Raw genomic sequence first — 13,158 nt, 5'->3', positions numbered from 1 at the left:
TAAGAAGCGACTTGATGAGGATAGCAATTTGGACTAACATGGAAGAAGAAATTATGTATGACAAAGGCCACCCAGATCTTCGTCTTTCGAAAATCGTCAGCCACCCCAAATGAAAACCTCTAGTAAACATCAAGGTGCCTGCCCACCACACAACGCAACCTTTAATACTAACAACCTACCCACTTCACACTTTAATCAGCAATCATTATTCTCAGCATAAACAGAAGGGTACTTCACGCATCGGGAACCGTTAAACTCGATAGCACCCATTTATTCACCAAAAGAGAACCAAGGAACACTATGAGAAATTTGACATGGTAAAGACCCTTCTTTTTGAGTTAGTGTACAGGAACCCCAGGACAGTGACAGTGGAGAGTAAAATGAGGTGGAAAACGAAGTCGCTCCTCTCTGTCACCCATGCCGCGGGAGGTGTTTGCCCGCCCGCTACTCTTGTGAGGAGTTTGACCGCGCAGTCCACCATCCAGAAGTGAGTGATGACACACCTGACATGGGGACATTATCTTTTCATTCCCCGACAGGTAGCGAACTCCCAAGTAAATAACCTAGAAACAGGAGGGGACATGAACCCCGCGCCAGTGAGGCACGGCCATACAAATGCCTACCGAAGAGGCTAGAGGACTATTTTTGGGCCAAGTCGCGGCAGACATTTCCTGAAAATAGGGGAGTGGTGGAGCCATCGAAAGAGTAAGTTCCCTGCTCTCGGACTTGGGTGAGGGCCAGGAAACCATTACGAGCATGGCAGCAGGTCAGCACTTCGTCTACTGGCATGAGGGCTGGTGTGGTTTCCCATTTTGCATCCCAAAGCAACTACTGTAACAGGGTGGTCCGGACATTGGGACTCTCAGCAGCATGTGAGTGTGGTGAAATGCAGGACCTCAAGAACTGTCAACCAGTATGGTTTAGTTGACGATCTCTATGGTGGCCTTCGGAAGGGGGCATATGATGTGCAACGCCGTTGCTCTCCTGACATTTGATACATCCATGGAGCATCGCCACCCAATGTTTTATGTCTGTAGTAGGATAAAGGAACACAAACTATAGTATTTAAGTGTGTAACTGTATATGTGTAAGTTAATAAGGGCATTTGTATAGTTATAAATGTATTTGTATTATGAAGCACTGTATATAGAGAGAGCGATGCCCGAATTAGGCTTCGGGAAGATTCGCACGCTACCAGCGACGGCGTGGTGCAGGTGAGCAGAGAAGTAGCGGCTAGTCAGTAGGCAGCGAACCTCGGTGCCGTGGTGATGGAGCTCGGCACTGAAGTGGTGAGATTGCGAGATTAGGCTGGCCGGCAGCTCTACAGTGTAGCTAACCTGCTGTCACATGCTGACATTTGAACTCAAGTAGCATTATTGATAATGGGCAGTCACGCAGTGCTTTTAACAAGTATTCGTTGTAGTTTTGATAGTGGGGTCGTTAGTAATAAAGTGTTTAAGAGTCTCTGCGTGTGTGTTATTTGTAAGTGTGGCTTTCCGGTGGCCAGAACAGCCGGAGTTAACCCGTCGTGCATCGTACCTCAGAACACTCTAACTTGGCCTTTAGGTGTTGAACCCCTCACTCTAAGTTGTCTCGTGTCCCGACTGTGTGCTGGACCACAGTCAGTTGTATATTATTTTCCAGCTGTTTTGCCCTGTAAATGGTAACTTAGCTTTAGGAACTGTAAAAACTTTATGGGAGGTATCAACAAATTCTTAGAGAAATAGGTAATTTGTTTGTTTCTCTATGCCATTGATTAGTTTTATTTTTAAGTGTCTCAGAGTTATGATTGGTTGCTCTATGTCGGACATTCAGTTGGTTACTAGGGACAACAAATGGAAAGGAATCTACCTTTGGCTGTGCCATATAATATGCCATATTATGAAAAGTTAAAAGTTAAAAATTTGGTTTTATGACAAGTATATAGTCCTAGCAGTTTATATGCTATCTGAAAGCGGGAAAAGAGAATTATTGCTAGTGACACTAATTTTCAACTGACGGTAATATGAAGATTAGCGTGAAATATATAGGATAAGTGTTCAAAATGTATTGTAATATTGACCTACGACATTGTTTATGAAGAATCTTAGTCAAAATAATTATTGTTGTTTATACTGAGAATTAAATAGGTACCTTTAATGCATAATGATATGAGTGATGTATTCTTCCAAGGCACTTTTAATTGGAAATATCAATAAATAATTTGTGTTTATCAGAAATCTTCAAATAACTTTAGATGAACAGTGGTCCTAATAAATGGTTTCTGAAGACTGAGGTAGACTAGGGGCCAAAATCTATTCATGTGTATTATCGGTGTCGATATTTGAAATATTTTATACATCTTCAACGAAACTTTGTTAATACAAGTAACTAATAATTTGCTACAAGTATATGGCAACACTGTTGCGTGAAAACTACTAGTATTATTTCTGGTTACTAATTACTACACGAAGAATGCAATGCTATGGTTTCTCATCTTATTTACCTGATTTAAAGTTTCACTTTATCAAACGTACCTAATGTTTTTAAATTAACTTTAGAAACTAAGTATACATGTTTCCTATTTTTTCAAGCAAGCTATGTACTTTAAATTTTACAAAAGTGAAAAAGAAAATAATTGTTTCTTAATTTTTCATAATGTCAGCAATTTTATATTGATGTATGAGTTGATGTGTGAGTTGTACTTTATTATATACATATAAGAGATAGAAAAACAACTTAACAGCAAAAACTGCGTTGATGTCACAGTTAGTTTACTCGCACTGTCACAACCCCTGACACGGGCCGGTGGGGTACAGAGCGTTCTCTTGACAATGGTGCTTAGCTCAGCTGGGTTAAGGTATTTTCACTATAGAAATACAGCAATGGTAGTAGTATACAAATGTATTTCCTGAAACAGGGTCCAGGGTGTGGTGCCTGTGGTGCCGACCGAGCACTGACGTCACGCCCATCTCGGACGTCACGGCGGCCATCTTGGATGAGTGTAACGGTACACAACGTAACGGGACAAGTAGGACCTTGACCTTTGACCTTGACCCCGGCGGCCATCTTGCATCCGCCATTTTGGATGTCGTCATTTTGTTTTCTCGAACTTTCCAGCATTGTGTTTTCCGCCATTTTGAATTATGACGTCACCGTTGCAATTATCGTTACGATCGCTTACTTTAAAATCTTTATTTACTATCCAATTTTAATGGAAAAAATTTAAAATAATAAAATAAAACATTTAATAAGATTTTAATAAAATTTTTTTAAAAAATAAACTTTAACGACACAGAGCTCGGAGTCCTCGGTTCGACCCTGACGAGTGCTGAAAATAAATAAAAATGGCGACCGATCCTTCCCTCGTGGTGGGTGCTGGCAGACTGACTGCCACCACTTTTTTTATCAAAACATATATATCGCCAGTAAGCATGACGTCATGTCCACCATCTTGTCCTCGTCTGCTGGAGGACACCATCTTGTGTGTGTGTACACGTCTTACCATCATGCTATTTTTATTCTTATCCGCTAGAGTGCAGTAATCATTTATTATTATTGCTGTGACACCCGCCATCTTGTCATTTGATCGCCATCTTAAAAATCCGTAATTTTAATGGTTGAAAATTGGGAAAAAATCCAAAATTCATTAAATAAATCACTTATTAATTAACATATTGATTCGATTGATTCCTATGCTCGTTTCGATACCCGATCGATGCAATAATGTTTAATTTTATGTAAAAAATAATAATTTCAATAAAATGTTTAACATTCGTAAAGAGACTTTAAATCCTCTACTACCATCATCCTATCAGACATCAAGACCACAATATTGGAAATCCGTCATTTTAATGCTAGAGGTACGAGAAAAAGTTCAAAATTCAATAAATAAATTGGAAATAAATAAAATGATTGATTAGATCGACTAAGTTCCTTCGTTAGAAACAAGTTAGAGCAAAAAAAAAAAAAACAGATCCTCCACAGAAGCCACCTACAGACTGATCTACCAAGGTACATATATCGTCAGCTGGTATGACGACATGTCCACCACCTTGTCTTCATCCGCTGGAGACCACCATCTTGTTTGCGTCCACCAGAGTGTGCCGATACCATGTTAGCATAATTATGTGGTCACCATACCCTTGTCCTCAACTGCTGGCATTGAACTTTGACATTGACTTTTTACTTTGACCTTGACCTTAAACTTTGACCTTAACCTTGTACTTTGACCTTGACCTTGAAATTTGATCTTGACCTTAAAAATTTTACTTTGTCCTTGTCGACCATCATGGATCCAACATTTAATGTTCAGTACATGCTACCAGGCGCTACCACCTGCTGGAGCACACCATCTTGTGTGTACTCGTCTTAAAGAGTACATTTCCATCTGGATAATTTTATTCAACCCGCTACAGTGTAGTAATCATTTATTACCGAGGTGCCCCCGCCATCTTGAAATTTGGGCGCCATCAAGAAATCGTGTAATTATTTAACTAGAAACTCGGGAAAAAAACCAAAATTCATCAAAAAAATCACTCATTAATTTACATATTGAATCGCTGGATTACTGCCCTCGATGCGATACTTGAACAGTGACAAGTGTAACTAAATATTAAATAAATTTAATATTCTGTTTTTACATTACCTTTCGCGGAGTTTATAAATCATTCTCTCTTCAAAAATAAAAAACACAAGTCAATGTACGACAATGTTCGACGAATTAAATACGTTGATGATAAGCCTAACATGAAAGTCTAGTTTTTCGATAATCTGAATAACCTCTAAACCATTCATGTACAAAGCCATACATACATATAGACCAAGCGTCATCGGACCGAGAGACCGGGTCATAATCAATGTCAGACGTATAGACCAGTTATTTCCGAACCTCACGACCTTCCTCATCGTCAGCTAATTATATTCAATTGAACGAACGGACCATGTTTTTTACTCTTTCAAGAGGAGCAAGAATCCAATCAAAAAGGCAGCACCATTAACAAAAAGGAAGCACATTTGGAAGCACTATCAACAAAAAGGCAGCACATTTGGAAGCACCATCAAAAAAGGAAGCACAATTGGAAGCACCATCAACAAAAAGGCAGCACATTTGGAAGCACCATAATCAAAAAGGCAGCACAATTGGAAGCATCATAATCAAAAAGGCAGCGCATTTGGAGCACCATCAAAAAAGGAAGCACAATTGGAAGCACCATAATCAAAAAGGCAGCACATTTGGAAGCACTATCAAAAAAGGAAGCACAATTGGAAGCAACATCAACAAAAAGGCAAACTTATCATTGTTGAGCAAAGATAGAGTTCTTGTCCAAGCCAGAATCAGTTTTTGAATTTTTTGTAATTTTTTTATTAATTTTTTATTAAATTTTTTCTGCTATTTTATGAATACAAAGGAAACTTGTGGCGGTTTTCTCCGTGTGCTTCCGATTATTCTTGTTAATATTAAGGCGTTTTTCTCCGTGTACTCCTGATTATTCTTGTCAAATATTATGGTGGTTTTCTCCGTGTGCTCTCCATTATTCTTGACAATATTATGGTGGTTTTCTCCGTGTGCTCCTGAATATTCTTGTCAATATTTTGATGGTTTTCTACGTGTGCTCCTGATTATACTTGACAATATTTTGATGGTTTTCTGCAAGTGCTTCTGGTTACAGATGAGCAATTGTGCTCTGCATGAAGGATTTTTTTTATTTAATAAGTCATGTAAATTAATTTAAGGTTTCATTTAATTAGTGAATTTCTGCTACTTAATCTACACTTGTAATATTTTTAAAAGGTGTAAATTAAAAAAATATCATTTCTCAGTCAATAATAATCTCTGAGAAATCTAAGAAGCACTAACAGGAAGGACGGACTTCCTTCTCCTTGGAGTCTAGCGAAGCCATCCTTGTTTTGCGATCGTTAGTGAGCATCCCGAATCCCGCATAAAATAATTAAATATTATTTACCTGCAAGCATGATGTGGCGATATCTGTTGTTGAAAGCAGAACTACATGCATCAAGTACCTTTGCATGAGATATATTAATTCTCGCTGATGAAATATGAAAAAAATTATATTTAATTATATATCTAATTTAAATCACTCAATTGGTATCTGGCATTAGTCTCAGTAACTAATATGAATTCCGATTTGGGATCTGACGCTGTATCGAAAGAACATAAATGTAAGTTTTGCAGCAAAGAGTTTATCTTGAGAAAGAATAAAAGGCAACACGAGAAGAAAGACTGTGTTAAAAATCCACTACGCAATATGATAAGTTGTGTTCGATGTAGCAAGTCGTTTACGCGGAGAGAGGGCTTAAAAAGACATGGCAGTACTTGTAACGCCAAGCCTGCGTACAAGCTAGAGGACAACGACGATTCTACTAGACTAAGGAAGAGTGATCTGCATTACGACAATAATTTTCCTGGCTCTTCCGATCTCGACAAAGAACTTAAATTGAAGGAGGTTGATGATTTACGAAAGAATAAAGACAATGAAAGAATCCTTAACGTGAAAAGTGAGAATATATTCCAGCCGAATTCAAGAAGATATTCCATACTTTGTAAAAATAATGGACTCCTAAAGAGGAAGCATGAAAACGATGAAGTCACTTCGACATCATCAACATCAAATACTTACGGTAATCTATGTGAAGACGATGCCTTCTACGGTGATTGTTACAGTGACTCTGAGGCTGTTTACAAAGACATAGACTATGATGAAGCACTTAACGCTGACAAGATCGAAGAATGTGGTGGTGTCCTGAGACCGAAACGATGGAAACGACGTGATATATTAAATAAATCTGATCAAGCTTGTGATGATCACTGTCTCAAAAATTAGGGTTACCCTGAGGTTGGTGGTAAATTGGAAGACACCAGAGATCATAATATTTATTATAAACGTGCAACGAAGATGGCGGTAGAAGAGAATGATTACACATCATGGAAAGATCCAAACATATTGGTTGACTGGCTAAGACTTCTACATGGTTCGCTTTGTGCAGGAAACTATTCGTGCATCAAAGAAATATCCTTTTTACTCAAAGAACTGAGGGAAGATGGCTACATACAATAATGGCTTGTTTTACTTGCATTTGTATAATGTAAAGATATAAAATAAATAATTTAAATTATAAAAATTTAATGTTTTTAATTCTTGTATTCTGATTTCTAACTAAGACTTAGTTCTCGTAACTTGTACTTCATTTTTGCCTTTTCGTTGATGGTGCTTCCAAAATGTGCTTCCTATTTTATTATGGTGCTTCCAAATGTGCTGCCTTTTTGTTGATGGTGCTTCTAATTGTGCTTCCTTTTTTGATGGTGCTTCCAAATGTGCTGCCTTTTTGTTGATGGTGCTTCCAAATATGCTTCCTTTGTGTTAATGGTGCTGCCTTTTTGATTGGATTCTTGGTCTTCTTGGAAGCGTTAAAAAAAGGGTCCGTTGGTTCAATTGAATATAATTAGCTGACGATGAGGAAGGACGTGAGGTTCGGAAATAACTGGTCTATACGTCTGACATTGATTATGACCCGGTCTCTCGGTCCGATGACGCTTGGTCTATATGTATGTATGGCTTTGTACATGAATGGTTTAGAGGTTATTCAGATTATCGAAAAACTAGACTTTCATGTTAGGCTTATCATCAACGTATTTAATTCGTCGAACATTGTCGTACTTTGACTTGTGTTTTTATTTTTGAAGAGAGAATGATTAATTAACTCTGCGAAAGGTAATGGAAAAACAGAATATTAAATTTATTTAATATTTAGTTACACTTGTCACTGTTCAAGTATCGCATCGAGGGCAGGAATCCAGCGATTCAATATGTAAATTAATGAGTGTTTTTTTTTGATGAATTTTGGATTTTTTCCCGAATTTCTAGTTAAATAATTACACGATTTCAAGATGAAGCCCAAAATTCAAGATGGCGGGGGCACCTCGGTAATAAATGATTACTACACTGTAGCGGGTTGAATAAAATTATCCAGATGGAAATGTACTCTATAAGAAGAGTACACACAAAATGGTGTACTCCAGCAGGTGGTAGCTCCTGGTAGCATGTACTGAACATTAAATGTTGGATCCATGATGGTCGACAAGGATAAAGTCAAATTTCAAGGTCAAGGTTAAAATTTTAAGGTCAAGGTCAAAGTTGAAGGTCAAGGTCAAAGTTTAATTTCATGGTCATAGTTCAAGGTCAAGGTTAAATTTTAAGGTCAAGGTCAAAGTTCAAGGTCAAAGTTCAAGGTCAAGGTCAAAGTTCAAGGTCAATGTCAAAGTTCAATGCCAGGAGTTGAGGACAAGGGTATGGTGACCACATAATTATACTAACATGGTATCGGCACACTCTGGCGGACGCAAACAAGATGGTGGTCTCTAGCGGATGAAGACAAGATGGTGGACATGTCGTCAAACCAGCTGAAGATATATGTACCTTGGTAGATCAGTCTGTAGGTGGCTTCTGTGGAGGATCTGCTTTTTTTTATTTTTTGCTCTTACTGGTTTCGAACGAAGGAACTTAGTCGATCTAATCAATCATTTTATTTATTGCCAATTTATTTAATGAATTTTGAACTTTTTCTCGTACTTCTAGCATTAAAATGACGGATTTATAATATGGTGGTCTTGATGTCTGATAGGATGATGGTAGTAGAGGATTTAAAGTCTCTTTACGAGTGTTGAACATGGTTTATTGAAATTATTATTGTTTACATAAAATTAAACATTATTGCATCGATCGGGTATCGAACCGAGCATAGGAATCAATCGAATCAATATTTAAATTAATAAGTGATTTATTTAATGAATTTTGGATTTTTTCCCAATTTTCTACCATTAAAATTACGGATTTTCAAGAAGGCGACCAAATGACAAGATGGCGGGTGTCACAGCAATAATAATAAATGATTACTGCACTCTAGCGGATAAGAATAAAAATAGCATGATGGTAAGACGTGTACACACAACACAAGATGGTGTCCTCCAGCAGATGAGGACAAGATGGTGGACATGATGTCATGCTTACTGGCGATATATATGTTTTGATAAAAAAAGTGGTGGCAGTCAGTCTGCCAGCACCCACCACGGGGGAAGGATCGGTCGCCATTTTTATTTATTTTCAGCACTCGTCAGGGTCGAACTGAGGACTCCGAGCTCTGTGTCGTTAAAGTTTATTTTTTAAAAAATTTTTATTAAAATTTTATGACATGTTTTTTTTTATAAATTTTAAATTTTTTTCCATTAAAATCGGATAGTAAATAAAGATTTTAAAGTTGGCGATCGTAACGATAATTGCAACGGTGACGTCATAATTCAAAATGACGGAAAACACAATGCTGGAAAGTTCGAGAAAACAAAATGACGACATCCAAAATGGCGGATCCAAGATGGCCGCCAGGGTCAAGGTTAAAGGTCAAGTTCCTACTTGTCCATTACGCGGTGTCCCGTTACACTAATCCAAGATGGCCGCCGTGACGTCCGAGATGGGCGTGACGTCAGAGCTCGGTCGGCACCACAGGCACCACACCCTGGACCCTGTTTCAGGAAATACATTTGTATACTACTAATGGTATAGCAAATGTGTAGCCTATGTGTTAAATGTATATTGTGACATGTTTAACTTAAGTTAAAAATTTTACTAGCACACTATTTCTTTCTTTATCAAACTTGTCAAGGTAAAGTTAAAAACTTACGAGAACATGACTAATAATAAAATAAGCACATAAAAAATGCATAACTATGCTACGTTGACAAACACATACAAAATTGTTAGCATAAACTTGAAATTAAAATATTAGCCAGGGTTTAGAAGCTAAATAAATGTTTTATGTAAAGCTTGAAATATTAAAGTTAGTTACTTTGTTAAAAGCAATAAATTATTGAAAAATTTTTTATTGTCTTATTTATATTACTAATAAACATATTGATACAATAAAGGTTTGTCACATAGTTTACTTATATTCTCAGAATGTTACATTCAATGAGGTTTTATGATATGAGAACTTGTTACTGTAATGTTGAAGACTAAAACTAAATGAGTAATGATAATTAATTGTAACTTACTTTACAAAACCTATAGATGGGAATCATGAACTTCCAACAATTTAGGAAAAATATTTGCTTGAACAAAAATAGTATGCCTGAAAAAAAATTAGCTTATAATTCGGGTTATAAGATTTAGAATGAAATAAAAATATATTGCAAGAAAGAAAATAGTTGTTGTAATAAGGAAACCGAAGACGTATTTCATAATGAAACACTCGAGAATTAAAAAATTATAAACGTGAAAATGGAACACAGAGAAAGAGAACATTACTGCAAACTACTGAATCGATTTTGCCACACAGCGAATTTGTGCGATTGAAGACTGCCTTTGCATTAATCGAGCTGAAACACAAATTGAAGTTTTTTTTTAGCACAAAGCGATAGTGTTCTTAATGGTATATACCAGTGCTAAGCGAATATTTAAGATCATACACGACATCTGAGTACCAAATGTGTGCGTGAGTAGTGAAAATAAATGTAAAAATATGTCATACTTACAGGGTATGGCCATTGTAGAGTCATTCGGGTCCGGACTGTACTCTTCTCGAGGGAAGTAATCGATATGATAACACTGCATATCTCGTTCCCCAGCTGGAAGCAAAACAGAAACACTAACTTAAGAGTTGTTATATTGATTTCAATAATATATATTATCAATAGGCACTTATCATATACAGTAATAATATGAATGAAAGTTTAAACATATTTTCAAAAAATTACACTAAAATATAATCATTTTCGGTGTGTAATATTTCTTGACTTAACATTACAATGAAACACAGTTAAAAAACTGGTAGGTTTGTAAAAACTGTTTAATTTAAATAAATATTTAGAGTTTTTCGGTCTCTAAACACTTATTCTAATTTAACTTTACTTGGTATAGAATAAAACAAAAATCCGAAATTATAAATTTTCTTTAGGTATTGTACGAACGGAAATTACTTTAATTCAATCGTTTTTGAAAGGTTTTTGAAATGATATCCTGGAACAAGCATGTCAGCTGCTCATCACGGTACAGAATTGGGATAGTGGAAAAAGGTAAGAAACGTTTTTCGATACGAAGACTGAATGCTTAACATTCTCTTTATTTTTTCTCACTGACTATCCCCCCTCTCTCACACACAAAAACACAAACACACACACACATTGAATGATGTCCAGGGTCAAGAGATCTTTCGCGCACTGGATACCTTCGTAACAAAAAAAAACAGCTAATATTTTAACTCGAAGTATAGTATTCAATTATATTTCCGTAATAAAATATAACTGCCAGTTGTAATGTTCAATAGAAATATATATATATATATATATATACATATACATATCTTTATATATATATTTCTTGTGTGCGTGTGTATGTCACTGAACTCCTCCTAGACGGCTGGACCGATTTTGATGAAATTTTGTGTGTGAGTTCACGGGGATTCGAGGATGGTTTTGATTCACAATTGGATATTTTATCTCGATTCTGAGGTAAGAAAAACTAAAAAAAAAAACACGCTTTAAAAGCAAAAATTGCAACGCATTATTAGAAGCCATTAAGTTTTGCTATAAGGAACTAAGTAGAGAGTAAGAAAAAAATAAAGATCCTGACAGTTTATAGTGTCGCCATATTTATTTCAATTTTCAATACCCTTTTTGTATATTACAATTTAAATTGCAGAAAAAAATCATGTTTCATATCCACACAAATAGTGAGTGTGTGTCATTTCTCTATGTCCACGAGGTCTCGCCGCGTCAATTTTCTCCTTGGAGCGAACCCGTCCGCTTAGTTAAATAAACAGCTTTTATCGTTGAATGATTTCATGATTTATTTAATGAAAATATGCTCTCATAAAAAAATTAGTTAGATAGACATTCAATAGGTGTCTTTCTCTCACTCTCTCTCTGAAATGTATGTAGCTTGCTCGCGGGTCAGTAATGCAGACAATCTTTACATTCTAGCTCGAGACGGAAAAAACAGTAAATGTGGTTTACAAAGACATTTTATGAAGTGTCTTCCCGTCATTACATTTGAAAGTAGAAACATATTTACTCAAAATTTAGGTAGTAACATATTTTTATTGCAAAGACTGAAATAAAGGTGAGAAAAATTATCATTTGTGAACATAAGAAAACTACTACAACTGTATCTACTGTTATGTTATAATGTTTAAATTTCTAAATGGTGCAAGATAATACAAAATTCCATGCGGAAAAAGTCGTGGGCAGCAGATACGTATAGTTATAGGTGTGGGGCTATGCATGCTGATTTTTCATATACTGCATGGATGTGAACATGTAAGAATAATCTATCTATCTTACTATAATAAAACAGTACTTTTTCTGTCTGTCTGTTTGTACGCGATTTTTATGAAATTTTGTGTGTGAGTTCACGGGGATTCGAGGATGGTTTAGATTCACAATTGGATATTTTATCTCGATTCTGAGTTAAGAAAAACTAAAAATACACGCTTTAAAAGCAAATAAACTAAGCATTGTTGATAATTAGCCTCCATGGCAACGGGCTTTTGCATTGTTGTTGCCTCCTGCGTAACCATGGGAAAGGTTTTTGGTAACGGCAGTGGCGTGCCCAAGAGGAGGGGTATGTATAATGAGAAGATACAAAATGTCCAGCGTAGAAATACTTACCGCCATATCCATATCTCACAAAAAGTACCTTTGGGCAGGACAATGTCTGTCGGGTCCGCTAGAAAGATATGTAGAGAGATAGAGATATAAATAGAAAGATAGAGAGAGTTATAGTGATATACATAGAGAGAAAGAGAATTAGAGATATAAAGAGAGATGCTTAGTATACGTTTAAAAAATTACAAAAAAAATTGATTGAGGCATTGCAACGCATGCCGGGCATTATCTAGTATATATATAATATTCTTGTACATTCACTTTAAAGCCAACCGTATTATTACTCATTATCAAACAAAAATTAATGTAAGGCAACGAAAAACAGCCTAAAAATACAGATCAGTGGCTAATACTATTTTAGAAGAGACAACATTATAGTCCTTTCGTGCATAGCCCTATCTATTACCATTACTGGACAATGTTATGTAAACTGTCAATCAATGTTAAGCAAAAATTATTTACCTAACATTGCATGTTACTGTGTCATAGAAACCAAACTTTCA

At 36.2% G+C, this 13,158-nt stretch overlaps 1 protein-coding gene across 6 annotated transcripts in view; it reads right to left on the bottom strand.

The window, feature by feature from the left end:
• The window catches only part of LOC134531644 (uncharacterized), a 784,236-nt gene that overhangs the window by 143,631 nt on the left and 627,447 nt on the right, over positions 1-13,158 (bottom strand). For all 6 annotated transcript variants that reach the window (XM_063367408.1, XM_063367409.1, XM_063367410.1 and 3 more), the window contains one exon: positions 10,526-10,618. In XM_063367408.1, the coding sequence (XP_063223478.1) occupies positions 10,526-10,618 (93 nt within the window). The remainder of the gene's footprint in view (positions 1-10,525; positions 10,619-13,158) is intronic.

The sequence above is a fragment of the Bacillus rossius genome, chromosome 5, assembly GCF_032445375.1.
Source record: "Bacillus rossius redtenbacheri isolate Brsri chromosome 5, Brsri_v3, whole genome shotgun sequence".
Lineage (NCBI taxonomy): Eukaryota > Metazoa > Arthropoda > Insecta > Phasmatodea > Bacillidae > Bacillus > Bacillus rossius.
Note: the sequence above shows the minus strand (reverse complement) of the source record. Positions and strands in the feature narration are given on the sequence as shown.